Source organism: Neltuma alba, unplaced genomic scaffold, assembly GCF_004799145.2.
Source record: "Neltuma alba isolate B1F8T4 unplaced genomic scaffold, ASM479914v2 tig00010817_pilon, whole genome shotgun sequence".
Classification (NCBI taxonomy): Eukaryota; Viridiplantae; Streptophyta; class Magnoliopsida; order Fabales; family Fabaceae; genus Neltuma; species Neltuma alba.
Window position 1 is genome coordinate 3722 of NW_021635625.1, and position 25695 is coordinate 29416.

A 25695-nucleotide genomic window follows, 5' to 3' on the forward strand; every position below is an offset into this window, starting at 1 on the left:
CCTAATTATAAAACCCCATTTGCAGACTATAAGGTCTTATAATTAGACCAGAGGTAGTATATTGGTTTTAACTATAAAAAGTTAGATAACTAATTTGTAAATATTTAAAAAATTAGTTGTGTCAATTATTTATAAAAAAAATGCATTGGTTTACTTATAAAGTATCCTTTCAAACGTTTTTATTGAAAACTATTCCCTTAATAAAAAACCATTTTAATATATGTAATCAATAGAAAAATTTTGAAAAAAGAAGATAAATTTATGGGATAACGTGAATTAAAATATTACATTTAAAATGAAAGCAAACTTTTTGTTTTTTTGACGAGTGAAAGCAAACTTTTCTATTAGCTTATGTCAACTAGATTTTTATTGTCTATCTTGATTAAGACTTCAAAACAATGTCATTTTATTTGAGATAATATTATAAAACTTACAAACTGAGCTTAATCTATTTCAATATTATTAACTAATGATAAGAAGTTTTAATTTTTTATTTATTTATAGTATCACATATTAGACGGTTGTATAACATTGAATATAATTTTTTGAATAAAACATAAATTGGTTTAGAAAACTAACCAACTGCATCATTCACAATATAAAACTTTTCGAAAAAGTCTTTGAAGTTGGATTTTGTATAATCAATTGACAAATCAACCCCTCCCTCTCTCAATAGTTGTAATTTTTCTAGTGCTACAAGTTGCTCCTATATATCTTGGATGCACCAAAATCATGCTTAGCAAGCTACCTCAAATAATAGAGTTTTTTTTAAGAAAAAAAGAAATCAACTTTCACCTTAATTTTCTATTCATCCATATATTGGAAGATTATGAAATAAGAAATCCATAAATTTTGATATGATACATACAAAATGAATTAGCATAATTAAAAATCACATGGCTAATCAGATATGCTTTTTTAATATATTTGGGGCAGGGTGAGAGAAAAATATAATTGTGCTATACCCATTTCTCATTTTTATAAATATACTCTGTTAATATATAATTGCATGTAAATGACGTTAAATACTTCTTTCTTTCTTTTTTGTTAGTCATATTTTAGAAGATTTTGATATTCTTATTTGCAAGCCTTAGGCTTTGCAAAGTCTAGAAGTAATTAATATGCCCCCCCCCAAAAACAACCTTAAAAAGGGTTCTTTTAATTAATTAATTAATTGAAAGATGGAGCATGGGAAAATGAGAAAAAGTATCAAGGGATAAGGTGCAAATTTGTTTTGGATGTTTTCAGTTAGGAGCAGTAGGCATCTAAAAGTTTTTTTAGATACTAATTTTTTCTGAATGTTTAAAGTCATAATAATTTTGCCCCGTACCACTAAAACTATTAACGGTCAATATAACTTTTAACGGTCAATGTTAGTTTTTTTTTATGGGGACAAACTTGCACTTTAACCAAAATAAGTTTGAAAAAATTGGGGATAAATCTCCATTTAAAAAGTTAATTGTCGAATGAGACCTGACCTTAGATAACAATAAGTTTAGAAATTAAAAGACCAAATAACCTGAGTTGCACATGTTTGATTCTAATTGCATATTACATATACTTAAATTGCATATGAATTCTAATTGTATATCACTAATTTTAATTACATATCCTTGATTCCCAGTTATATATACTAGATTGTAATTGCATATTGCATATGTCTAGTTGCAATTGCATATCATTGAACCCCAATTATATATGCAAGATCCTAATTGTATATTGCATATGTCTCCTTGTATACAAATTTAATTGCATATAACTCATCCTAATTACATATGCTTAATTCTAATTGTATATTGCGTATGTTTAGTTTTATATAAGACCTAATTGCATGTCACTGATTCTAATTACATATCTTTGATCCCAAGTTAATATGCTTGATCCTAATCACATATTGAGGATGTTTAGTTACATATATAACATCATTGTATATTTTGATTTCTAATTGCATATACTTGATTCTAATTGCATATTGTATATACCTACTTGTGTATAGGACTTAATTGCATATCACTCATCCTAATTATATATCCTTAAACCTCAATTGCATATGCTTGATTCTAATTATATATTGCATATGCCTAGTTGTATATAAGACCTAATTGCATATCGTTGAATCCTAGTTGCATGTGCTTTATCTTAATTGTATATTGCATATGCCTAGTTGCATATAAGATCTAATTGTATATCACTGATCCTAATCACACATTATTGATCTCTAATTGCATATGTTTGATCCTCATTTGCATATTGCATATGCTTAGTTGCATATAAAACCTAATTATATATCACTTATTCTAATTATATATCCTTAATTTTCAGTTTCATATGCTTAATCCTAATTATATTTCATTAACGGTGTTGTGGTAATTTTTTTCCCTTTTTAATTCTACAAAAGAACCTCAAAAGTTTAAGTCCCATTCTACAATTAATTTTTCAAATGAAAATTTATCCCTAATTTTTTCAATAAGTTTGCATAGAAAAATAACATAATTATGAAATTATCGACTAATTTTCCTTTTTTCCCCTTAGCAACTAATTTTCTTAATTTATGTGAAATAAATTTTTATTTATATTTAGTTTGGGTGTTCATTAATCATCATCTAAGTGATGAATATAGAATCTGAATTGTCTGCATCAAATTTGGACAATCCAAATTTAATACAACTTTATTTATATATTTTTAACAATTTGATATTTTAATGTATGCATAATTATCTCTTAACTGTTATTTTTTAAAAAATAAATTTTTATTAAGTCTTATAAGTTGAGAATTTTAAATCTAGGTTGTTGAAACTTCATTTAGATAGTATAGATCTCACCGTAACAATAAGCACATGGTACTTATTATTAGTGTAATAAACACGAAAACTAATTTCATAAATTTATTGTATACAAGCAGCCGGATACAATAAATAAATAAATAATATCTAAATGACTAGGGTTCCTACACCACCAGCACTACCAATCTTTCTTTTGATTGTATACAAGAATTGATTGGCCATGAGAAAGTCCCACGCGCTTAAGGCTTCCAAAAGTAGTCCCAATGGCAAGAGGAAGGCTTGTAGCTTCACAAAACCTTAGATTAGGATACTTGTGAGTCAATCTCTCTTCTGCAATTGTATATTGAGCCAATAATGATCCAAACTGCTTCAAAGGTTCCACATCTTTAATGATATCACCATACAGTTCTTCACCTTCTTTAAACTTATTCACTTCCCTTTCCACTCTCATTACCACTCCACCAACATCAAAACTTGGTGTAGTCTTCTCACCCAAATCTCATATAATTAATCATCAAATGATTACAATTGCATGTGTATATTTTAATAACCAATCATAGTAAAATAACAAGTACCCATACGTCATAAGTGAATTATTTACAAGCTCACATATGCATTTTAGTAGTTAACAATGGCAAAATAATTATTATCCATATAAAAATTTAAAAATTAAAATTAATTTACATTATAGAAGCGAATACAAAAATTTACAAGTATTAAGTGCATGTGTTTTGACAACTAACAGTAGCTAAATAACAACCGTGATTGGAGAACTTGACTTAATAGATTTAAGCAATTTGACTTAAAGTTTTGTCTTAGTAAATAATATGTGCGAGCTTACTCATATTATTTATCATTTAATTGAACTCCTAGAAAATCTAACAAGTGTTCCAAGCATTGTGCCAGTTAAGAATAACACTGGAAAAAGAAAGTCGTTGTGCTTGAAACAGCTTCTCATCCTGTGATAATCAATGGGATTAAGAGCAGTGGCAAGAAGTTTGATGAGAACCTGGGCATGCTTGAGTTGAGGCAAAACCCCACTTTCTTCAATCTTTAACACTTGTTTTGTTCTTCCATATTCACAGTACATCCAAGCTTTCATGTGAGGAGGTACAGAGCTATCTCTTGACGAAACCGCCATGATCATCAATCTATCCCTTCATGGTGGTGGCAAACCCCAACTTAGAAACACACACACACACACACACAACAATCTTGTTTATTGGTCAGCTTGTTGGGTGGCTACTACTATCTTCGATCTTTAATATAAGAGCTAGATAACTAATTTGAGTGGATTAAAGATGTTTGTTAACTTTGTTATTTGTAATAAATATGTGTTAATTATCTTCCTTCAAATACCCTTGCTAATCATGTATATTAGTTAGAACTACCATTTGATAGAACATTTAATATGTGTAACTGTTACAAAGACTATTTTGAAAAAAATAGATAAATATGAGGGACAAAGTGGATTAAGATCTTTAAACCAAATTGAATGTCATAGGTAGTACTTTTTTTTATGCATTTCCTAAGAAGGTTCATCTTCTTTGACTTTCTGTTTAAGAAAGGTCCTTCGTTACGTTTCAGGTTTTGGTCATGTCCATTATATTATTGGATCTTATGATTTTTGAAACAATATAAACGATAAAACCTGATTAGGCAGTTGAATGATTCATATGTTACCGTTTTCTCATAGGAATACTGGTCTTCGTTTATCGTTTGTTGGAATTCTTTCATGCCTTTTCTCTTTCGTTAGAAAGTTTCATCATCTCTGACTTGACAACCGCGAGAAGTTCCTTTATTCTCGCCTGGACGCAATTTTATTAGTCCCCATTCACTTCGTTTTGTCTTGACATTTTATTCGTTCGGAAAAATTAGAAAAAAATAAAAAATCCTCATTAAAAACTTTATTGGAGAGAAAAAAATTGATAAATTTTCATACATAGAAAATATTAGTACTTAGTAAATTTCATATGTAATACATAAAAAGTACTAGGTCCTGATAAAGTTTTCAGTTGGGAACTTTTCATTTTCAAACAAACTCGTGTCCATCATACATCATATTCTCTATTTTCGCTCAGGTTAACGTGTATCAGATTGATGCCCATCCTTTGATTTCTTTCCATTCTTATAATATGCAATCAAACTAGAATTTCTTCATGTCTGTGACCCCACTAATTAGCCTTAAATTAGCGGTAAACCTAAACTAAAGTTCTGATAAGACTATCACCTACTCATCTCTTTTTCTTTCTCATTCTTCGACATGTTCTTAAAATAGAACTGTAAAACAAACAAAATCGCATTTCTATAATCTTTCTATTTTTTATTCTTCTCATCTTATGTGACTATTTTCAAAAGTTACTCAAAATAACTTACCAAAATAATAAAAAAAATTAACTAAAAATGTAACGAAAGCTGTTCTCTATTTGTTATATCGAGATTTCATTCGAACTCAATTATTTTTGGCAATTTTATACTTGTGCTTCATCCACGAATGAAAGCTTTATAATTTTTTTTTAAAAAATAAAAATATTAAAAATAAAAAATTTAGATCATTTAATCTTAATTTGAAAATATTAAGTTAAAAAGTTATACTTATCTTCTGCAATTTCCAAATACATGAAATCCAAGAAAATATTTGGGAATGGATTGAATTTTCTAATTTAATTATTTTATCAAAATCTTAGCGTATACTAATCCTATATGAGACAATGATTATAGAATATTGTCCAAATAAAATTAATATAAGCATAAACATGATATATCATAAAAAATGTGTAAAAATATATAAAATAGGTAAATTTGTATTTGTGCAAATAATAGAAATGCATATGACACGTACTCAATACTACTGCCTATATTATATATTATAAACATGAGTAAAATATTACAAAATATAACTATATGTGCCATAATTATATCTTAATAATATTATATTTGTTTTAATTATATAGTTATAATTAATATATATTCTATTTATAAATGTTATATATATATATATATTAAGGAAAAATCAGTAAAGGAATGAAAAATCACCCATCGATATATAAATAGAACGTTTATGCATATATTTACTGGGATTGATAAATTAATGTACAGGGAAAGAAAAGGGGAAACGTCTTAAACTAGATCGAGGACCTAAAATTAATGCCAAGATAAGTAGTAATAGTGAACAAAAAATATCTAATGACATTATCATCTACTCAGCAGTGAATCTATAAACCATGAAGTGCTTATATGTCTCTCCTGGTTTTAGAATCTGTAATGGGAAATCTGGCAGGTTCCCTGGATCCGGGAAGCCTTGTGTCTCCAATGCAATAGCAGCATATTTGTGATATATAGTTCCATCCTTACCTTTCTCACCCTTTAACATGTTGCTAGAATAAAACTGCACCCCAGGTTGATTTGACCATAGCTCCATCTTTCTCCCAGAAATTGGGTCCTTCACTATAGCCACCCTGTTAAAGTGCTTTGACACGTTCTTATCCAACACATAGTTTATATCATAGCCCTCAGGAAGATCATGAATCTGACTTCCAATTTCTTTAGGTTCTTGGAAATCATATGGGGTTCCCTTAACTTCCTTGAAATGACCTGTGGGGATGAGTTGGTCATTTACTGGTATGATTTTTGAACCAAATAGCTGAATGGTATGTGAGAGAATGTCTCCACCGTCATGGTCCTTTAGATTCCAGTAAGTAGCTGAGCAAGATTCACTGGTGTGGCTTTGTCAATGGGCTTGGCTTGCATGATTACAACGAATTTGTTTGTTTGAAAAAAAACGCAAGTCACAGAAACCTCAAGTTCCCCAGGAAAGCCTAGAGAATTAATGAGGGTTGAAAAAAATTAATACGGGAGATTATTATAATCACAAAAAACTCAAAGTTAAGATACATTCAGTACTTTGAAGTATTTTCTCATATGTATGCATCACCTTAAAGTATTTTGTGATGCATCCAGTACTTCATAGTATTTTCTCAGATACATTTAGCACTTTAGAGTATTTTATAATATATTTGACAACCAAGACACCCAGAAATATTTTTAAGTGTATCTAGCATCTTAGTGCTAGATGTACCAAAAAATATTATAGGATGCAGGACACACCTAAGAAAAAATAGTTTAGGCTAGCTGCTGAACGCACTTTAATCCAAAACTCAAGTGTTAGACCAAACAATCAAAGTGATTAAGATAAAAAGTACCTTCATCACCGTCAGGCATAACATGACTAAATGTGATATGACTATCCTCTCTGGGATGCTACATTCCATATAACCTGACTGTAACCCTTGGGTCCAGGCCATCTGATGTTTCATTCACAGAAATCAGTATTGAAGCAACATCATATAGTGAAATTAATATGATATGATTCTATGGTTTATAATGATATTATTAGGGTAATACTAAGGAGATAAATGCTAATTATAATGATTAATACGCCATGGAGTGTGTTATTTCCATCATTAACAGGCAAATGGTAGGTTTTTCCATCCAAAGAGAATTTAGCTCCTCCAATTCTATTTGTCACACGGCCAACAAGTGCACCAAAATATGTTGTATCGTTCTGCAACATCGATCACATGAAATTCTCAATAAAATTTTAATGTCCTACGAGTGCTCGCACAGATAAACTGTTTGCTTCTTTTGTTTGATAGGATAATGTCTGGAAGACAAACAAACAAAATAGATTCAAATGGAACAGTTCAATCATACCTTGCAATCCTTAACAGAGTCGTAGCGAAGGACAATATCAGCCAAGTTTCCTGGAAAAAGAAGCACCACAAAAAGCATTTTAAGAATACTAAAAGGAAAGAAAATCAATATAAACACAAGAATAGAATACAAACCATCTTTATCAGGTACAATAAAAGACATAATAGTTGCACCAAAGTTAGTCAACTTGACTTGGAAATTTCCTCTCTTGAGGAAACAAGTCCCAATCTTGGGTTCCTCGGCATAAGCCATCGAGAGAAGCACAAACCCCAGGAAAACGCAGCAAATAAACGAAGACTTAGACATGGCCGAAGAAAATGAAAGAAAACCAAAGAAAGCGAGTTCATAGGACTCTATATGTCACAGCAAAAAAATAAAACTCATCTCATTTATATAAGGAGTAGTGATTGAAGATCTAATAGATATTTCCGATATAATAGGAAAAGCTTTCCCTAATAAATCAATGAATATCATAGGTATGAACCACAATATAGATATATAATTTATTATTTATTAATTTATTAAATCATGTACTCTTAATATTGAAAAAACATGGTATTATACTTTAAATTTGTATTTCATTCATATTTTTATTTCTAAAATAATATTAATAATATAAATTATGATCCTAGTAGATCGATTAGAAAAGATAATTAGTACTATATCTTAGTATATAATCTACTTATACTCTATTTGAATTATTTAAATTGAAATTGTTGTTTATTATTTTTTTATATTAACAATGTATTTCTATCTTCTTATATCTTTGTATTCTCCTTATCTTATGTGATTATTTTAAAAGTTATTTGGAATAACTTCTCAAAATAATTAGAAATCAATTTTTTTAGATTCTAATTACTTTTATAGTTTAAGCAAATAATTGGATATCCAATTCTAATCCTAATGGATGTATCCTAAATTACTAGCGGTGTTAACTCATTTTATTGCTTATATATTGATTGGATAAATTTTTATACAGAAAATATTTATACTTTGAACGGAAATCTGTTTTACCGAATAATATTATTTTCATTATATCGTAAATATATTTAAGATTGATTAACTAAATTTTTTGTTAGTATTTGTTTGTGATTATGAATAAAACAATTATTCAAATCTAAATTGGATAACAAAGGAATGAAAACGTCTTTCTCGCTAATGCACACGATACCTACGCAAAGTGTTTGCCATCCGCAAGCTTATAGTTAAAAATGAACATTGCTCTTATATTCCTTCATTAAATTTCTGTCTAACCCAAATTCCAATGACATTAAAGTATCTACATACCTGGTTCTTAATGTATAATCTAATTAACTATTTTGAGTAGTTTAAATATGCTAGTTAAACTAGTTAATATGATATATTCTTTCTAAAATATTCCAAGTATCTTTTTTAATTCTCCCTCTCCCCTTTCTACTTGATTATTATTTGCGAAGTATCAATAGAGTTAATTTGAAAAAAAATTGATAAATGTGTGAAATAAGTCTTATATATATGACCAATATCAATTTTCTAATTATGTCTTACGTTAAGAATGCAAGGAATATTAAATTTGCTCATAACACCCAGGCCAAAAGAAAAAAAAAACCACATAGGCAAAATTGATGTCGATTAAATTTATTAGTTAGAAAAGCCTCTTTTTTGCGACGACAAATATGTTTGACAAAAAGTTGTTGCTGAAAGTGTCGTCGGAGAAAAATAGGGCTACAACAAACAGATGTCACATCCCAAAAATTTGCATCTAACTATAAAGGATAAAAAAATTGGGATGAGGGTTAATGTAAGAACTAGACGGGGAGATGAAACAACTTTTGATATGAAACCCTGAAAAGATCTGGACTATCATTTCCATAATTATCGGTCTAGGAAGGGCAAAATGGAAAAATTTGAGAAAAATTCCAGAAAATCTCTGAAAAATGGGAAAAGTGTAGAGTAGAGGTTTTGAAAAATCAGTTGAGGCTCAAAAGGTAGAATTTCGGTGAAAATGAATTATTACGGAATTTCCTGTAAACAGAGGTTTTTCGGGAAATTATTGGAAAAATGAAAGGAAAATAATTATTTTAATGAGTTAGAGCCCTCAATAAATGTGGGAGATTGATGAAAAATTCATCAAAATGTTTATTTGAATTTATAAAATTGGTTTACGCCTTGTAAGCTCAGAAATTAATTATAGAGAATTTATTTTCCCTCAGAACTACCGATAAAGGCCTAATCGGAGAAAATTCAAAATAAATACCTAGAGGTGGTAAAAAATTATGAAAATTTTTATATCATATTCTCATATTAAAAGGTAAATTATCATGGAGAGAAATTAATTTTTTGAGGTCTGAAAAAATTATAAAATGTTACTAGTGAATAGTAATCGATAAAGTTTTTAATTGGTTTGGGATAGTGATTTGATTTGTGAGCCATATTTTTGGACCAGCCCAAACGATTTGTGGGGCCCACAATGGACCCATTAAAGGCCCAATTTCGTACACTTTCCAGATTTCACAATTTTTATGAAATAAAATGCAAAATTAAAGGATATTTGTGTGGAAAAATCTAGAGAAATGCCACATGGTGAGATTTGAAGGTTTGAGGCACTTGATGGCTGCCAACACACCTCCTTATCTATCATTTGGGCATGCTAATTAGGGGGGAAAGTGGCAGAATTTTTGGTCTATACATATCCCTTGAAAATACAAAGAAAATGTTAGAAAATTGGGAAAAATAAGGGGAAACTCTGTCACTGTTCACCATCCCTGTTGCATGAAATTCTTGAGGATTTTAGGCGGAAAATCATCTAACTTACTTGAAGAAAACACTAAGGTATGTCCAAGCATCACTATCCCTAAGTTTTACATTGATTAAACAAGAATTTTTGCTTGGGAAAATTCTGAAAATTTCGGTTGAGATGTGTGATGCTTAGGAAAGGATAGAAACCTTAATAATCAAGTGAAATAAGAAAGATTAAGTGGTGTATGGATTCATTTTTGGATGAAATCAAGTTAGGTTTAAGGGGGATGATTTCGGTCAGCACTGTTTATGCAGGAGCTGATTGATTTTGCTTGATTTGATGATTTCAATGGCTTTAAAATATGTTTTTGTGTAAGGATACGTTGTTGGAAAGTGTTTAAAATCATCGGAATCAAAAATAGAATTTTTGGAAAATTAAGGACCCCTATTCGGCCAAACCATGTTCATGGGGAAGGAATGTGATTTTCAAAAATCCGATTGCACCATTGGATTCCTCATGAAAATTTGTGTAGAATTGAGTCATGAGATGGTTGATTCTAAAGAAGGAATCAATTTGTTAAAAATCAAAGAAAAAGGAGGGAAATTGTTAAGTAATGTTTAAGTATTAGAACTAAGTTGTCTTGTGATTAATATGGCCTATGTTTATGCTTGGTTTAATAGGCATTGAGAGGAGGAATTAAGGAGAAGCACTGCTCCTTGGAGGAATTAATTAGACAAGCTTTGCAAAGGTAGCTTTGAATTATAATTTGATTATTTATCTTGTTTGTTTGTTGTAAGTGTTGTTGCTTGGATTGGAGGAACTTTGTGATGACCTTGATTGTTGATTGACATTGGTTAAGCTTTGGCCAAATGCTTTGTGGCATGTCAATGCAGATAATATAATGTTCCTCTCCTTTTATGACATTGATTTACATAATATGAATTCCTATGAGTTGGGAATGGTTTGGATTGCATGACATTTCACAATTGAACTTACATTGATTTACATAATAATTATAATTCATATGCTACTAAGATTTTTTTGAAATCTCATTCCTCCTATATTATTTTATGCCCTAATTAGGAAGTGGACTAGGCATGGAGCAAGGGAAAGAATTGGCCTTGGCATGAAATGGCTTTATGAATATGTTATGTTAGAAATTTATATCAAATATGCCAAACTTTATGTTGATTTTATGATAGGTTATGGTTGAAATTTTAATGTAATTTATATTGTTATTTCATGTTCCAATGTTGGAATTATGCTTGAGGCATTGTGGAGGGATTGTGGTTGAAGGAAAAAGGGAAATAAATCAAGAAAATGGTAATTAAGGGATAGAAATTTTCTAAAAAGTGCCAAATTTGTAGCACACAAAAATAATAAGTAATTGTTGGAGTTTGAGTATGAAATTTTACAGGCAAATAGATCTCATTTTTATCTTTAAAATAAATGGTAATTCAAAAAATTTGGAGTTGTGCGCTAAGAGTTATGCCTTTCTAAAATTGGATAAAAATACTGAAAATTCGAAAATTTACCAAATAAACAGTACACTTTTATGAATTTTCTGGAATTATTCTGGATAGAATTGGATCTAATGATTATTTTTCCTCCATAAAACTCTTAGCATGATTCGTGTAAAAATCAGAAACACCTCATTTTGATTTCTCTAGAATTAGTTATGAATTTTCAAAGTTAGCTCATTTTCAGATAAACAGTGTACGGACAGGATGAATAGTAAAATCCTGAATTTAAAATTTTTCATCCGGAAACGTTATGAAATGACTTATATTGATTTTAATTGACATACAATGGATTATAAAGAGAGGTGTGACAACAGACGTTACCATGTCACCGTCGATCGGCCACTAACCCCGCCAAACATTACCATGTGTCACTCGTCAACTCATCATGGCCCACATGTCAGCCCTGCGCCACCTTATCATGCCATGTCATCAACCTAATATTTTTTCCATACAATGCCTTGCCCAAGACTTGATCTCTTGCTGTTTGAAGCGCTCTGCCATCTGAGTTAGAGTAACTTTGGATCTTAGAGGTATAAAATTAAATATATATATATATATATATATATCATTAAATACTGCATCCATATGTATATATATTGTTTATAGCATAATATTTATATACATATATATATGTAAATATATATATATATAAATATATAATGTATACTTATATATTATATGTGTGTGTATTAAAATATAAAATAGGATATTAATATATATACACGTATTAGATTTATAATATTCTTTTTGAATACATTAAATATGAATGTAATTAAAATAATATTATTTTTAATACATTTTAATATTATTTTGTTGATTAATAATATCTATTTAATATATTAATAAAATTTTTGACAGATTAATATATGTACTATTTTTCCTTACTTTAAAATTTATTTTTATTTTAAATTAATTATATAATTCTAAAGAGCTTATTCATAATTTTTTAACATTATGTTTATCAATGATTATTTAATTTTATGAAAAAAATATCAATTAAATTATATTATTTATATTTAGATTTCAAGATAGTATTGAAAACTCATATATTATATTTAGATTTCAAGATAGTATTGAAAATTCATATATTAATATAATGTTTAGAATATTCGTTTTGAAAAAATGGATATAATAAGTTATTTTTCTTCTAGTTAATTATCTAACTTTTTAAGAATTTATTGAAAATAATTTATATTATGGTATCATTTTTTATTATTTTAAATTTTAAATTATAAATTTACATTGTGAAAATGGAATATCATTACCTTGTTTTATTTTTTTCATCAAAAAATGATACATTTAATGTTTTGAGATGTCAAATATTATATTTAAACAAAAAATTATATTTGTTGGCGAGAAAAAATAGTTGTAAAAAGTCATATTTTGAGTAGAGACTCTAAAAGTGTGATTTTCAGCGGCAACAATTATGTCATTGCTGAAACTCAGACTTTTAACGGTTACTTTAAAGAGTCATCGCTGAAAGTATGAGTTTTTGCGATGACAATTGAACAAAAAATATTTTATTTAGACAAAAAATTATATTTGTTTGTGAAAGAAAAAGAGTTGTAAAAAGTTACACTTTGAGTAGTGACTCTAAAAGTGTGACTGTTAGCAATGAAATTAAAATTAAAGTTGTAGCTGAAACTCATATTTTCAACAGTGACTTTTCGATAAAAAGTCACTACTGAACTATCGCTGTTGAGAGTCACTTTCTTTTGATTATTTATAATTTTTTAAAATTCATTTTGTCAATTGTATTTTATATAGACACATATGTACAAGATATTAAACTTTATCTATCAAATTAGTAGAAAAATTGTTTTTAAGTAGACACTAAAACAATAAAAGAATTTATTTATGTACTTTTCTAATCTTTAATGTAAAACCTAATTAATTAATTTAAGTAGATTAAGTATATTAGTTAAATTAGTTAATATGATATATATTTTTTCTAAAACATCCTAAACATTTTTCTCAATTTCATCCCCCCTCCTATTTAATCATTGTTGAGGAAATATTGATAGGGTTAATTTGAAAAAAATTGATAAACATGTGACGTAAGTCTTACATATAGGAATAACATCAACTTCTCAATTAGGTCTTATATTAAGAACAAGAAGAGTATACATAGTATATAATTGTAAATGTCTAATACATCTTAATTAAAGTCATGATTTAAACATAAATCCTATGAAAATGAAATATCATTATCTTATTTTATTTTTATCATAAAATGATACATTTAATATTTGAGATGTTAAATGTTACATTTAAATTAAAAAAAATTAGATTTGTTGGTGAGAAAAAAATAGTTGTAAAAGGTCACACTTTTAACGGTGATTACAACTTTCAATAGCGACAATTAAAGTTATCGCTGAAACTTAGTTTTCTAGCGGCAACTTTAAACTTTCAGTAGTTGTAGAAAGTTCCACTTTTAGCGATGACTTTTTATAGTCGCTGTTAAAAGTTCGATTTTCAGCAGTAACTTTAATTGTCAACGCAAAAAGTTAAATATTTAATGATGATTTTCAAAGAGTCGCTGCGGAAAATCATTGTTGAAAATTAGTTTTTTTTTTTTTTTGTAGTGTCACTTGTATAGATGAGTTGCTTGTTTACAGGCTTGATTTGTGAACCAAATAGCTAACACGTATGCGGGAGAATGCCTCCACTATCATGGCCCCTCAAGTTCCAATAAACTGTGTTAAAGCCGGATTTACTGGTGTGGCTTTGTTGTCCTTCGCTTCCATCTTCCCAATCAACTTGTTTGGTTTGAAAGAACAAGTATGTCATAGCAACCTCAAATTTTACGAATAGTATACGTACAGATGCTTTTTTCTGTTGCATATATAAACCAAGAACTAGAGCACTATGTGTTTTGTCAAAACTGACATAGGTAGACGTGATATGAGTGTTTACTTTGTGGGAAACCACATTCCATGCAGCTTCTTTGCTTAAACCACGGATGATTATATTAAGTCAACATTATTGAATAAGTTACCAGATACATCGTGGATTAGAAAGAACAATTTTGATTGTGATTAAGGACCTATTTGGTTGAAAGGGAGGGTAGGGAAGAGGAGAAAATTAAAATGACTCTCTCGTTTGGTTAAAAATTTTGGAAGGGAGGCGAACTAAAATTTCCTCTTCCCTCCCCTCTTTTACCCCATTTTGGCTCCCTTCCAAATTGGAGTTTTTAGAGGATAGCCAAATATCTTGACTAATTTATTCTTATAAACTTTATGATATTCTATAAATATTTATAGACTAATTCATGATTTTATCCGGGCTTTTCTCTTCTTTCTACTTCTTTCTCGGTCGGCTATGCTCTAGCTTAAATTTTCATCTCCGGCACTAACCTTATTCACATTGCTATAGCCCAAACGTTGCTTTGTTTTCTCTTGTTTCATGGGTCACGTAACATATATTAGCTTCAATCCTTAATATAGAAGTTTGTTTGACTTTTTTTTTATCCTAAATATAAGATCCTAATCTATTTTGTTTCTCATATTTATTCATTTTTTCCCAAGATAATCCTTGAAATAATAATAGTTCTAACCAATATATTTGATTAGTAAAGATATTTTAGGAAAAAATATTTATTTATTATAAATAACTAACTTAACTAATTTCTTTAATATACTCAAATTAGTCAACCAGCTCTTATATAAAGACCAAAGGTAGTATATTATTTCTTTGCTTCTTTCTACCATTTTTCTTTGGATTTTTTTTTTTAAGATTTGATGTGGTTTATAGTTTCACGCTGTCTCCATAAATTATATTATCATAATAGACATATCATCAACTAAAAAAATTATTTTATTTTTCCATAACATACAAGTAAAAAAAAAAAAACTAACATATGACGGTATAATAATAAATTAGTTATTACCTCGCATCCCCTTCCCTTTTGAAACAAACAAAGGATTATTAAAAGGTTAAAGTGCAATTTTAATAATAAAGTTTATTCTAAAGAGTATTGGGCACCATAATGTTTATTTGGGTGCAAAAATATCCATGAAGTTGTCAAAAGGAAGCATTTGGCACCAGGTAGTTAATATCTGTTAGTTACTGTCAAAGAGGCCCACGAAGTTAGTTTTGATGTGTATTTTTAACAACAAAGTTTATATCAAGAGGCATTAGGCACCATGGAATTTATTTGGGTGTAAAACTAAACCTTATGAAAGGGGAAAAACTAACAAAATTCTTCATCTCCCATAAATGTCTATTAATTTTATTCTTTTGGGTCCTACCAAATCCTGTATTTTCTCTCCATTAATTTTCACTTCCAAATTGATCCATCTTTCTCTCATTATAATCAACACACACACTCTATTTGTCATGTTGTTTTCTCAGCCTCCAAGCCTTTTATATGTATTTACACAAAACAACACCTTTCTCTCATAGGATATGAGGTTTATTACTTACACCCAAGTACTACCTTCAGTTCTTAATATAGGACGCAATAGACTAATTTGAGGAGATTAAAAAATTAAATAAATTACTTTGAAGCATTATATTTATAGTTTTTCTCCAAATAAATTTGCTTGGCTTATAAACTAATATATTATCAAATGATGCATATGAATATTTTAGAGAGATTATGTACTATATTCTATATTTAAGTAATTACTTTACTTCTTTAATTTTTTTCAAACCTGTTCATTATACTAAGGAGAAGAGGAAGTTAGAATGAGTAGAGAGAAAAAGTGATATTTAGTGGGACTCAAAAAAAATAAAATTAATAGATGTTTATGGGGGTTGGAGAATTTTGTTATTTTTTCCCTTTTAGAAAGGTCATGTATAATATTGCATCCAAGTAAACTTTATGTTGCCTAATACCCCTTGATGTAAACTTTATTGTTAAAAATGCACCTTAAAACTGACGTCGTGGGCCCCTCTAATGGTAAACTAATAAACGTTAATGGCTTGGTGCCAGATGTCCCCTTTTGATAACTTCATATATATTTTTGCACCTAAATAAACTTTATTGTGCCCAGTGTCTCTTAAAGTAAACTTTGTTATTAAAATTGCACCTTAACCCATTATTAAATATCCCTCCCCTTCCCTCCTCTCTAATCAAACCAAAGAAAGTGCTCCTCTGATCATTAATATAAAACCTATTTAACTAATTTAATTAGATTAAGAAAGTTAGGTAAGTTAGTTAATTATAAGAAATATGACATGTTTTTCCTAAAACACCATAATCATCTTCTTTAATATCCTTTCTCTCTCTTCTACTTGATTATGGTCGAGGGAATATCTATAGGAGTAATTTAAGAAAAACTAATAAATATGATAAATATGTCTTATATTTAGGACCAAAATCAACTTAACAATTAGGTCCTATATTAAGGGCTAGAAGAGTAATATTAAAACATTTCCCACCCTCTCCCACCCTACCCTTCCCTCCCTTGCCTTCCCTCTATTCAAACCAAACAGTCCTTAAATTTTGATAACTTGGGTGTGTAGTGAGGTTTTCAACTTCAAACTTTGATTTTTGTTGGTTTTAGATTTTTCATTGCAGCATAATTTGTGTTCACCATGGCCAACTGCTTGAACTCTTGAACAAATCATCTTTGAATTTTTCACCATGACACAAATTTCAATTTCTTCTATATACTTAACTATGCATACATACTTCATAACCATATCATATACACATTCACACCCATATTATACACTCTTGCATCCATTTTGACTTGAACTTTGTGTGCAAGTTTTGCCTTTGTTGACTACTTTTTTTCTTTCCTTGTGTGATTGTTTATGCCAAGAAAAACCAAAGCCAGTTCCACAACAAGCCCACCACTATCTCCCATCAAGTTGGGAAAATTTGAAAGTGCAAAGAAAGAAAAGCTCATTATAAGCTAGAAGACATAAGAAGAGCAATGAAGATAAATCAAGCAAAAAGAAATTAATAAGAATGAAGTAGAGTCCAACAAGGAGTCTCTAAGCCACAAGATAAAGAGGTATGCATTTGTGACATCTCTTTTTCTAAAGCTTAGTTTAAAAGTTAAAAAAAATGATGAGATGTTAAAAAAGAAGCTTATAACCTGTTTAGCAAGCTTAATATTAATATTCATTCCTAAAGCTTATAATCTTAAGCAATTTCCTGAATCTGAAATATGGGTTACTAAAGGCTATGTGTACTAACAAAAGTAGACTTAATGAAAAAGTCCAGGTTAGCTCAAACCAAAAAATAAATAATCCTTAAAAATATATTTCATAGCTCTGTACATTAAAACAGATTTCGTGATCCTCAACTTCTATCGTAATGGCTCCCTCCATCATGTTTATTATGATGTTCCCAATTCTAAGGAAAGACTTACTAATGATCAACATATTCTCACTCATATGTTTACCAGACATATCTAGGACATAAAAATCTGCTAGGAATACTAAGTCTTTCATCTTTACCAAGAAGTCTTTAATGATATCATTGGGATACCTAATACTCCTATCCACCAATTAAAGAACTACACTTGTGTTTTTCAATTTGTTAGCCCCCAAAGACTAATAGACAGACTTAGACATTACATTTATAGAAAACCCATGGTCTAACAAAGCCCTAATTATTGACTCTTCCTATGGTGCAATGAATGATGTATGACCCAAATCTTGACATTTAATAGGCAAATTTGACTTGAAATGGGCTAACACATTGTAGAAAACCTAGACTCTTTCAGTAGGTTCGAATTTTTTTTAGTTGATATACAAATCCTTTAGAAACTTCTCATACCTAGGAAATCCTTTAAGAAAATCAAGCAAAGGAATATTAACCTAAAGCTTACTAAATAGATTATGAGCTTCTTTTTCAACATCTTCATCATGTTTCTTTTTACTTTTAAAATAAGCTTTAGCAAAAAAAAAATATCACTCTTTACCTTGTGGCTTAGGTTAGAGGCTCCTATATTGATTAGACTCTGCATCATTCTTATTGATTTGCTTCTCTTTACTTGATATATCTTCATTGATCTCCTCCAACAATGGTTGAGAGTTCATATGAGGTCATGGCTCCTATTGTGTCTTCTTGCTTGTAGTGAGCTTTTCTTACTTTGCATTTTTAGGTTTCCCCAACTTGATAGGAAATAATAGTGGGCTCTCAATTTCACCATCTTCCTCACCATTAACAAACTAAACTTTTCTCCCACTTCTCAAAGTTGTAGCATAATTAGATATTAAATGGAATGTTGCCCCCATTCTCAACTTGCATCTCACTCACATCATTAGATGCTTGAGTCAAATAAGAAGAAATGTTGGTGTTTTTCATCTTTAATTCCTCTAATTTCTTGTGCACTAAAGCATTATCACCTTGCATATTCTTTGAAATTGAAGCTTTAAAAGAAAATTGACCATCATTAGAAGCTTTGTCCTCTCTTACCCAATTAGCCATGTTTGTAAGCTGTGCAGTCATGCTCTTTAACAATTGAGTTATCTTATCACTCTTAGGTTGACTCGTTAAAGTTTCTTAATTAGGAGTCATAACCTTAGAGCAATCTTGGAAATTGCTTGATTGTCACTATTACCCTATCTTAAGTTAGGATGGTCTTTCCAACTATCATTAGGTGTTAGAGGGGTCTCTTTTTTGATGCCCTGTCCTTCCTTGGTACATGACAGAGACTTCCTCATAGCTTTTTTGGACAATCCCCTATAAAATGCATAGGAGAATTGCAAAGTTCACAAGTTGTAGCAACCATAACTAAAGAATGTGGTTACTTGGATCTCAAACTCTCAACAGTTGTAGTTAACTTAGGCATATCATTTGCTAGCTTCACCAAAAAAAGATCTCTTGACCTAACATGTTGTCTATTTAAAGTAGACTTCTAAATCAATGCCCAAGCTTTTCTAGCTTCTAGTCCCCAACTGAACCTTAGCAGCAGCATTTAGCTTAGACAAATATTTGGTGACTAGGGCACTTAAACACATCTTGGAATCTACTCCAAAAGTCATAGAATGACTTTATTTTATTTTGCTTGGCAGAGGAAATATCATTCCTTGCTACAGATGTCTTGGTAGATAGAAATACTTCTCTAAGAAGGCTCTCGTTAGATTGGCCTATGACTGATAGCATTCTCCATATATAAAGGCAAATTCATATACCATTTTTTTGGCCTTGCCCTTAAAGGAGAAATGAAAGACCTTCCATATGACATCTTCCACTCTTGCTACAATAGACTTCATAGTCATGCAATGCATGTGAAGAGCATTGAGGTGTCTCTAGGGTTATCACCTGCCAAACCATAGAATTTAGTAATTGGGAATGTATTAAAGGACTTTTACTTTCAAAATCAACAACAAAATTAAAAATAACACCATGCAATTATTTAAAGTTGGCATTAGATTGGGTAAATTCTCTAATGGTCCTCCTTACATGGTTAGTGGCCCTATTGTTCTCCCCGACTCTCTATTTCCCCTTCCCTCATTAGGATTTCGATTATCAGCTATTAAAGCTAATAATACAGGCCTGAAGCCCAACGGGTCAATCTTTTTAGGACCAACCTTTGGCGGGATGGAATTTTTCCAACCTAGCCTGCTAGGGTAACCTACCAACCTGCCAGTTTTTATAGGTTTTTTTTACTTTTTTTTCTTTTAATAAAATCTATTCAAATTCCTAAATACCTAAAATAAAACATGTAAATAGAAATTATCATAAATAAAAACATGGAATCCAAATTTTCAACTTTCAAATATCTCAAAATATTAAACATACAATTACATGATACATCCTAACTGATTTAACAAACATCCCAAATTAAAATATAAATCCAAATCAACAACACCATAAAGTCACAAACACATTGTGTCACTATACAAATCATTATCAAATGCTTAATCACGAGCCATCACTCAATATTGATAGGGTTTCAAAGGGAAAAAGAAAAAAGAAAAACAGGCTGGCTCGCCAACGCTACAGGTTAGCCCACTGCGAGTTCGGTCTTGGCAGTTACGGGCTCAAAAAATCCATTTTCAAATGGTCTTAATTTTCATCAACCCAACCTGTCACTTTTTGGCGGGTTGAGCCTGTAGGCTCAACTCATATTACCAGCTCTATTAGCTATTATTTTTGTTAATGGGAACACTCTCACTACTTGAAAGACTAGATTCAATTGAGATATTTTCTTCCTCGACTAAAACCTCTAGTCTTTTTAACCCTTTTCTCCTTTCGAATTTTGGCAAGGGTTTCTAAATCTTAGGGTTATAGACAACTGGGGTTGTGGAGCTAGCTTTGGTTTTTCTTCACATAAACAATCACACAATAAAAACAAGTAGCCAAAAAAATAAAAGACAAAACTTACTCGCACACAAAGTTCAAGTTAAACAAATGCAAGAGCATATGAATGTATAGAATGCGTGTATGAAGTGTATATGATACAAGTATGAAGTATGTATGCATAGTTAAGTATGCAGAAGAAACCAAAATTTTTCTAAAGTCTTCACCACAGAGAAAAATCTAGAGGCAAGTCTGCACCAACAAAGATCTCTTGATTCCTCGCAGCTAGGCCAGCTTGAAAGCTATTTGTCGCCTATCTCACCCTTTTCTTTTTATTAGAAAGATAGGTGAGCATAATAAGGCGCATAAGATAGGTGAGCTTTCATTTTTTGGATGTCTTCTTAAGCATAACAGTTCTAAGTGGTGAATTCTTCATTTATATTTATATTTACAAGAAAGTACCTATATCATAAATAGATGAATATATGTAATATTAAGTCGAGTAAGTTACAAACCTTGGTAAATTCTTTCTCAATATCGACCAATACACCTTTCCTTGCACATAGTCATTCGATTTGTTAGCCATGTTTTTAATTTGACAAATCCATCATATGTCATTAGAATCACCTGTTGCAATGCACTCAAATACAGCTGCGACCGAGGCTCCACAGACACTTGATCGGATGGGACAATTGGCCAAGTTATGGAAGAATTGACAAGAGATGCTCCATTGTGAGTAAAATCTGCAATAAAAACATAAACTTACTTGCCTGGGCTTGAAACATCTAGATATATCTCTTTAACTACAAGATAAGAGTCTTCTCAACTTTATCACATAGTCACCCTCATTAATAGGGATAGGGATAGGAGCATATTCAATTTTTGACCTCTTCAATCACCAATTTGACTTGATCATTTCGCATTTATGTGGACGCTATCATGTTCTACTAATCATCTATTAGAATCCACATGCAGATCACATGACACTAGCATTTTGAACTACATCACCCTTGGTCGCACTCCCAACAATGCAACTCCTTTGAGCATAAAACCTTGGGTAGTTTAGAGCACAGCACACTTGACTACAAAACTGAGCCTCTTAGACACGCTTGCCTGCAAGACATTAAAGTATTAAAAAGAGTTGCATTGTTAGGTCCCAGTAGATGATTAATAGCATATAGCACATCCCCATCTTGTTGCGAACATCCACCACACTCAAATTGCACATAATCAAGTCAGAGTGGTAGTTAAGCAATTCAAAATTCTAGATGCTTTTATTCCAATCCTTATTATGAGGTTGAGACCGCGAATGAAAATGAGAAGACTTTTATCGTGTAACTAAAGAATTTTGTCCAACTAATTCAAGCTAAGGCATGTAAATTTATAATTTTATTGCATTTTTTAATTAAAGCATCTTTTATTAATTCTTCTATAGTGCAACAAATTGTGCAATCCAAGTAGGTATTTTCACAGCCCCATCGCAACCATATTTAAGTACGCTGATCCTAATAATCTTTCAAATGAAAAATATGGTTAATGGTTCCAGCGATTGTGGGTAAGGCAAGGATGTACTGATATTGAAAAAGAGGATTTAACTAAAGATTGTAACTTATAATCAACTTGCCGTTGCCCACATCCAACTATTTATGACATAATATGTTCTTATAAATGTAAATATAATTAAAGAATTTACCTCTTGAAACTAACATGCTTGCATTTATAGGGACATGAATCGTTTGTTTATTTCCTGAAGCAAAGGCTGTTAAGTTTGAATTCCTTTACAAGATTCATACTCATGAGACAAGTATATCTATTTTCAAGGCTCTATCAAAGCAAAAGGGAGTGTTTCTAGATACCATATGCCCACAGGTAAAAAATTTTACAATTCATAATAATATTTTCTATTTGCTTAATTTATTCCTTTTTTGCAAGGAGTATTGGTAGTTGTTACTTCTTTCTATAAAAAGCAACAGTAATATGGGATAGGAATTGAATAAAACGATGGACTCGTAATTATGCTTCTACAAAAGGTTGACTTCTATGATAACTTAAGTTTCCATAAATTTAATAATAAGGTTATTAGAATATACTAACCTGTCAAACATTGAATTAGTTAACAACATACATGAGTTCAAAGACATTGCATGAATCATACCAAACAAAACCAGCTTGTGCAACTTTTTTGTGTTTAAATACACATTCGACATTATGACGTTATGAATGGTTGGGCTTACTCAAAAGGTAAATGTATTTTTTATTTTTAATTTATTAAACTTGTCTGCACACTTTAAGGGGAATATTATAGGAATTGGATCTTGGGTGTGTTTGGATAAAACCAAATTATAGTTTGAAAAATAGCTTCTAGAGAAAAAGTTAGTTTTGAGAATAAATTTTAAAAGAATAGATTTTGTGAAAAAATGATTCTGATAAAGTGAGAGTATTTATATAGTTGTTATTAAAAGCACTTTTTATATGTGCAAATTACTAAAAAGGATATAAGTTAATATGATAATTACATAAAAGATAGATTTTATAATAGGAAAAATTACAAATAAAGAACTATGTAAAATTATGATTTAGGACTTTAAATTTGGAAAATAACAAATAAGGACCCAATTCCACTTTTGCAAATATGAATGCGGGTGAAACGACTGAAATGCCTCTCAACCAAATGATAAGTTGACTATGAGAAATAACAAGTTCATTTTAGCGAATGACAACTTTAATAAACCAAATCATAACTTGGTTGAGGGTGTGCCAAATGATGAGTTGATTATGTAAAATGATAAGTTCATTTCAATAGACCAAATCACAATTTGGTTGAAGGGCATTTTAAACATTTCACCCACATTTTATATTTGCAAAAGTGAGACTGAGTCTTTATTTGCTATTTTTCATAACAATTTTACATATTCAAGGATCTTTATTTGCAATTTTCTCTTCATAATATGTTTTTATTTGAAGTAATAAATTTGTTAATAATATAGTTTTGCCAACATAATAAATAATATATAAAAAATATAATTAATAAATAATTAATATGTGTATATGGACTTACAAAATATAAGATTAAATATGTTTTTAGAAAAATGATTATTTTTTTGCCAACTGAAAAATATTATTTTGCCTTAAAGATTTTAAACATGAAATCCCATAATATTTTTTTGCAACTAATTTTTTTTAACAACATATTGACTCCGATCTTTAATATAACTAATTAATTGTTAGCATATGTATATATGTATTTATAAAATATAAGATTAAAAATATTTTTGAAAAAGATGAATATTTTTTTTGTGAACAGATTCATAAAGATTATAAACATGACATGCGGTGATATTTTTTCACAAAATTGAATAAACACGCATTAAAATAATAATTAATAATTGTCGTGAGAATATAAGGTCATAATAAAGAAGTGTCACAATAATTAAGAGTTTGCATCGATATAGAGCATTTGTAATAGGATTTTTTAACTATATATTACAATCTATGATAAAAGAAATAAAAAAAAAACATAACTATTATCACTGGGTATAATTAACAAGATCATCTCTTATATTATGACGAACCCGAGCCGTGTGAGATGATGATTGTATTGATCAATGTATATGTGAAAATCCAACTCCATCATCAACATCTTGTACATAAGTACCTTCTTCAAACTGAATGAATCCAGAATTAGTAATAAATGTCGTTCTAATAAAATTATGTATAGCTATCATTGCACAAACGATTTTAACTTGTGTTTGATAGTCATAGGATGGTATGTTTTGTAAGATTGCAAGCTTACTTTTCCAAACTCTGAAAGTTCTTTCAATTGTACTTATTAAACTTGAATGGAAATAATTAAAAACCTCATTTTCATTTTTAAGTATAGATATTCTTCGAAAATTAGGCAGATCATAACACTCCCGTCTATATGGGTTGAGATATCCTTTTAATATTAGGTATCCAGCATCCACCAAATAATATTTTCCTATATCAAAAACGAAATTAGTGTAAATAATGTTTGTGTTTTAAGCTAAACATAAATAAAATGTAACAAATTAAAAAAATACCTTCAGGTGGATGGAGAAAGTTCATTGAAGGAATTGTGAGGGCAGGATCAAATATGTGAGCATCATGTGCACTACCTTTCCATCCGGCCAAGACAAAAATAAAGCACATGTCCCAATCACAAGCCACCATAACATTTTGAGATATTGTTCCTTTTCTAAAAATAAATTTAGTTTGATCTGTTGCACTGACAATGCAGGAAACATGTGCCATCAATTGCTGCAATAACATGCTCGAAAAAAAAACCAGTATTTATCATGCCATATTTTTGAATGAACATGCCGAAATGTTGAATTTTTCGTTTTGATATTGGACATATTGTACAGCACACTATTAAGGCATTATGAAAATCTCTACTGATTGTCTCCCTTGAATGCTGAAATCTTTCTTGCTGTATTTTGCTACTAAGTGCATGGCTAGCAGTATGTAAAAGTATTGCAGTTGATTCATGTATCTCTATATTTTTAGTTTCCTTTACATCATGTTGTTGTAATTCTACACAAAGACTTAAGAACACACCCCTTTCCATCCTAAACATATTATAACGAGTGGAGTTACCCTATAAAACGTCCCTTACCCATGAGCTACCTGTATAAACATTTGTACGCTGGGGCTCTTTACAAGTAAAGAACAACGTCTCCACTGACCAATGCTACAACTTCGTTAATCCTTTTTTTTCATTGCTTAGTA

General features: G+C 30.0%; 1 protein-coding gene and 1 pseudogene across 1 annotated transcript; both read right to left on the reverse strand.

The window, feature by feature from the left end:
* Nucleotides 1–2961: 2961 nt before the first annotated feature.
* LOC114759321 (2-methylene-furan-3-one reductase-like) lies at nt 2962–3924 on the reverse strand. Its single transcript, XM_028948491.1, has 2 exons — nt 3667–3924; nt 2962–3267 (listed from the first exon to the last, which is right to left on the reverse strand). Exons 1-2 carry the CDS (start codon nt 3922–3924, stop codon nt 2962–2964), a joined length of 564 nt encoding a protein of 187 aa, XP_028804324.1.
* Nucleotides 3925–5982: 2058 nt separating this feature from the next.
* On the reverse strand, nt 5983–7802 carry LOC114759323 (aldose 1-epimerase-like; annotated as a pseudogene).
* Between the last annotated feature and the right edge of the window lie 17893 nt (nt 7803–25695).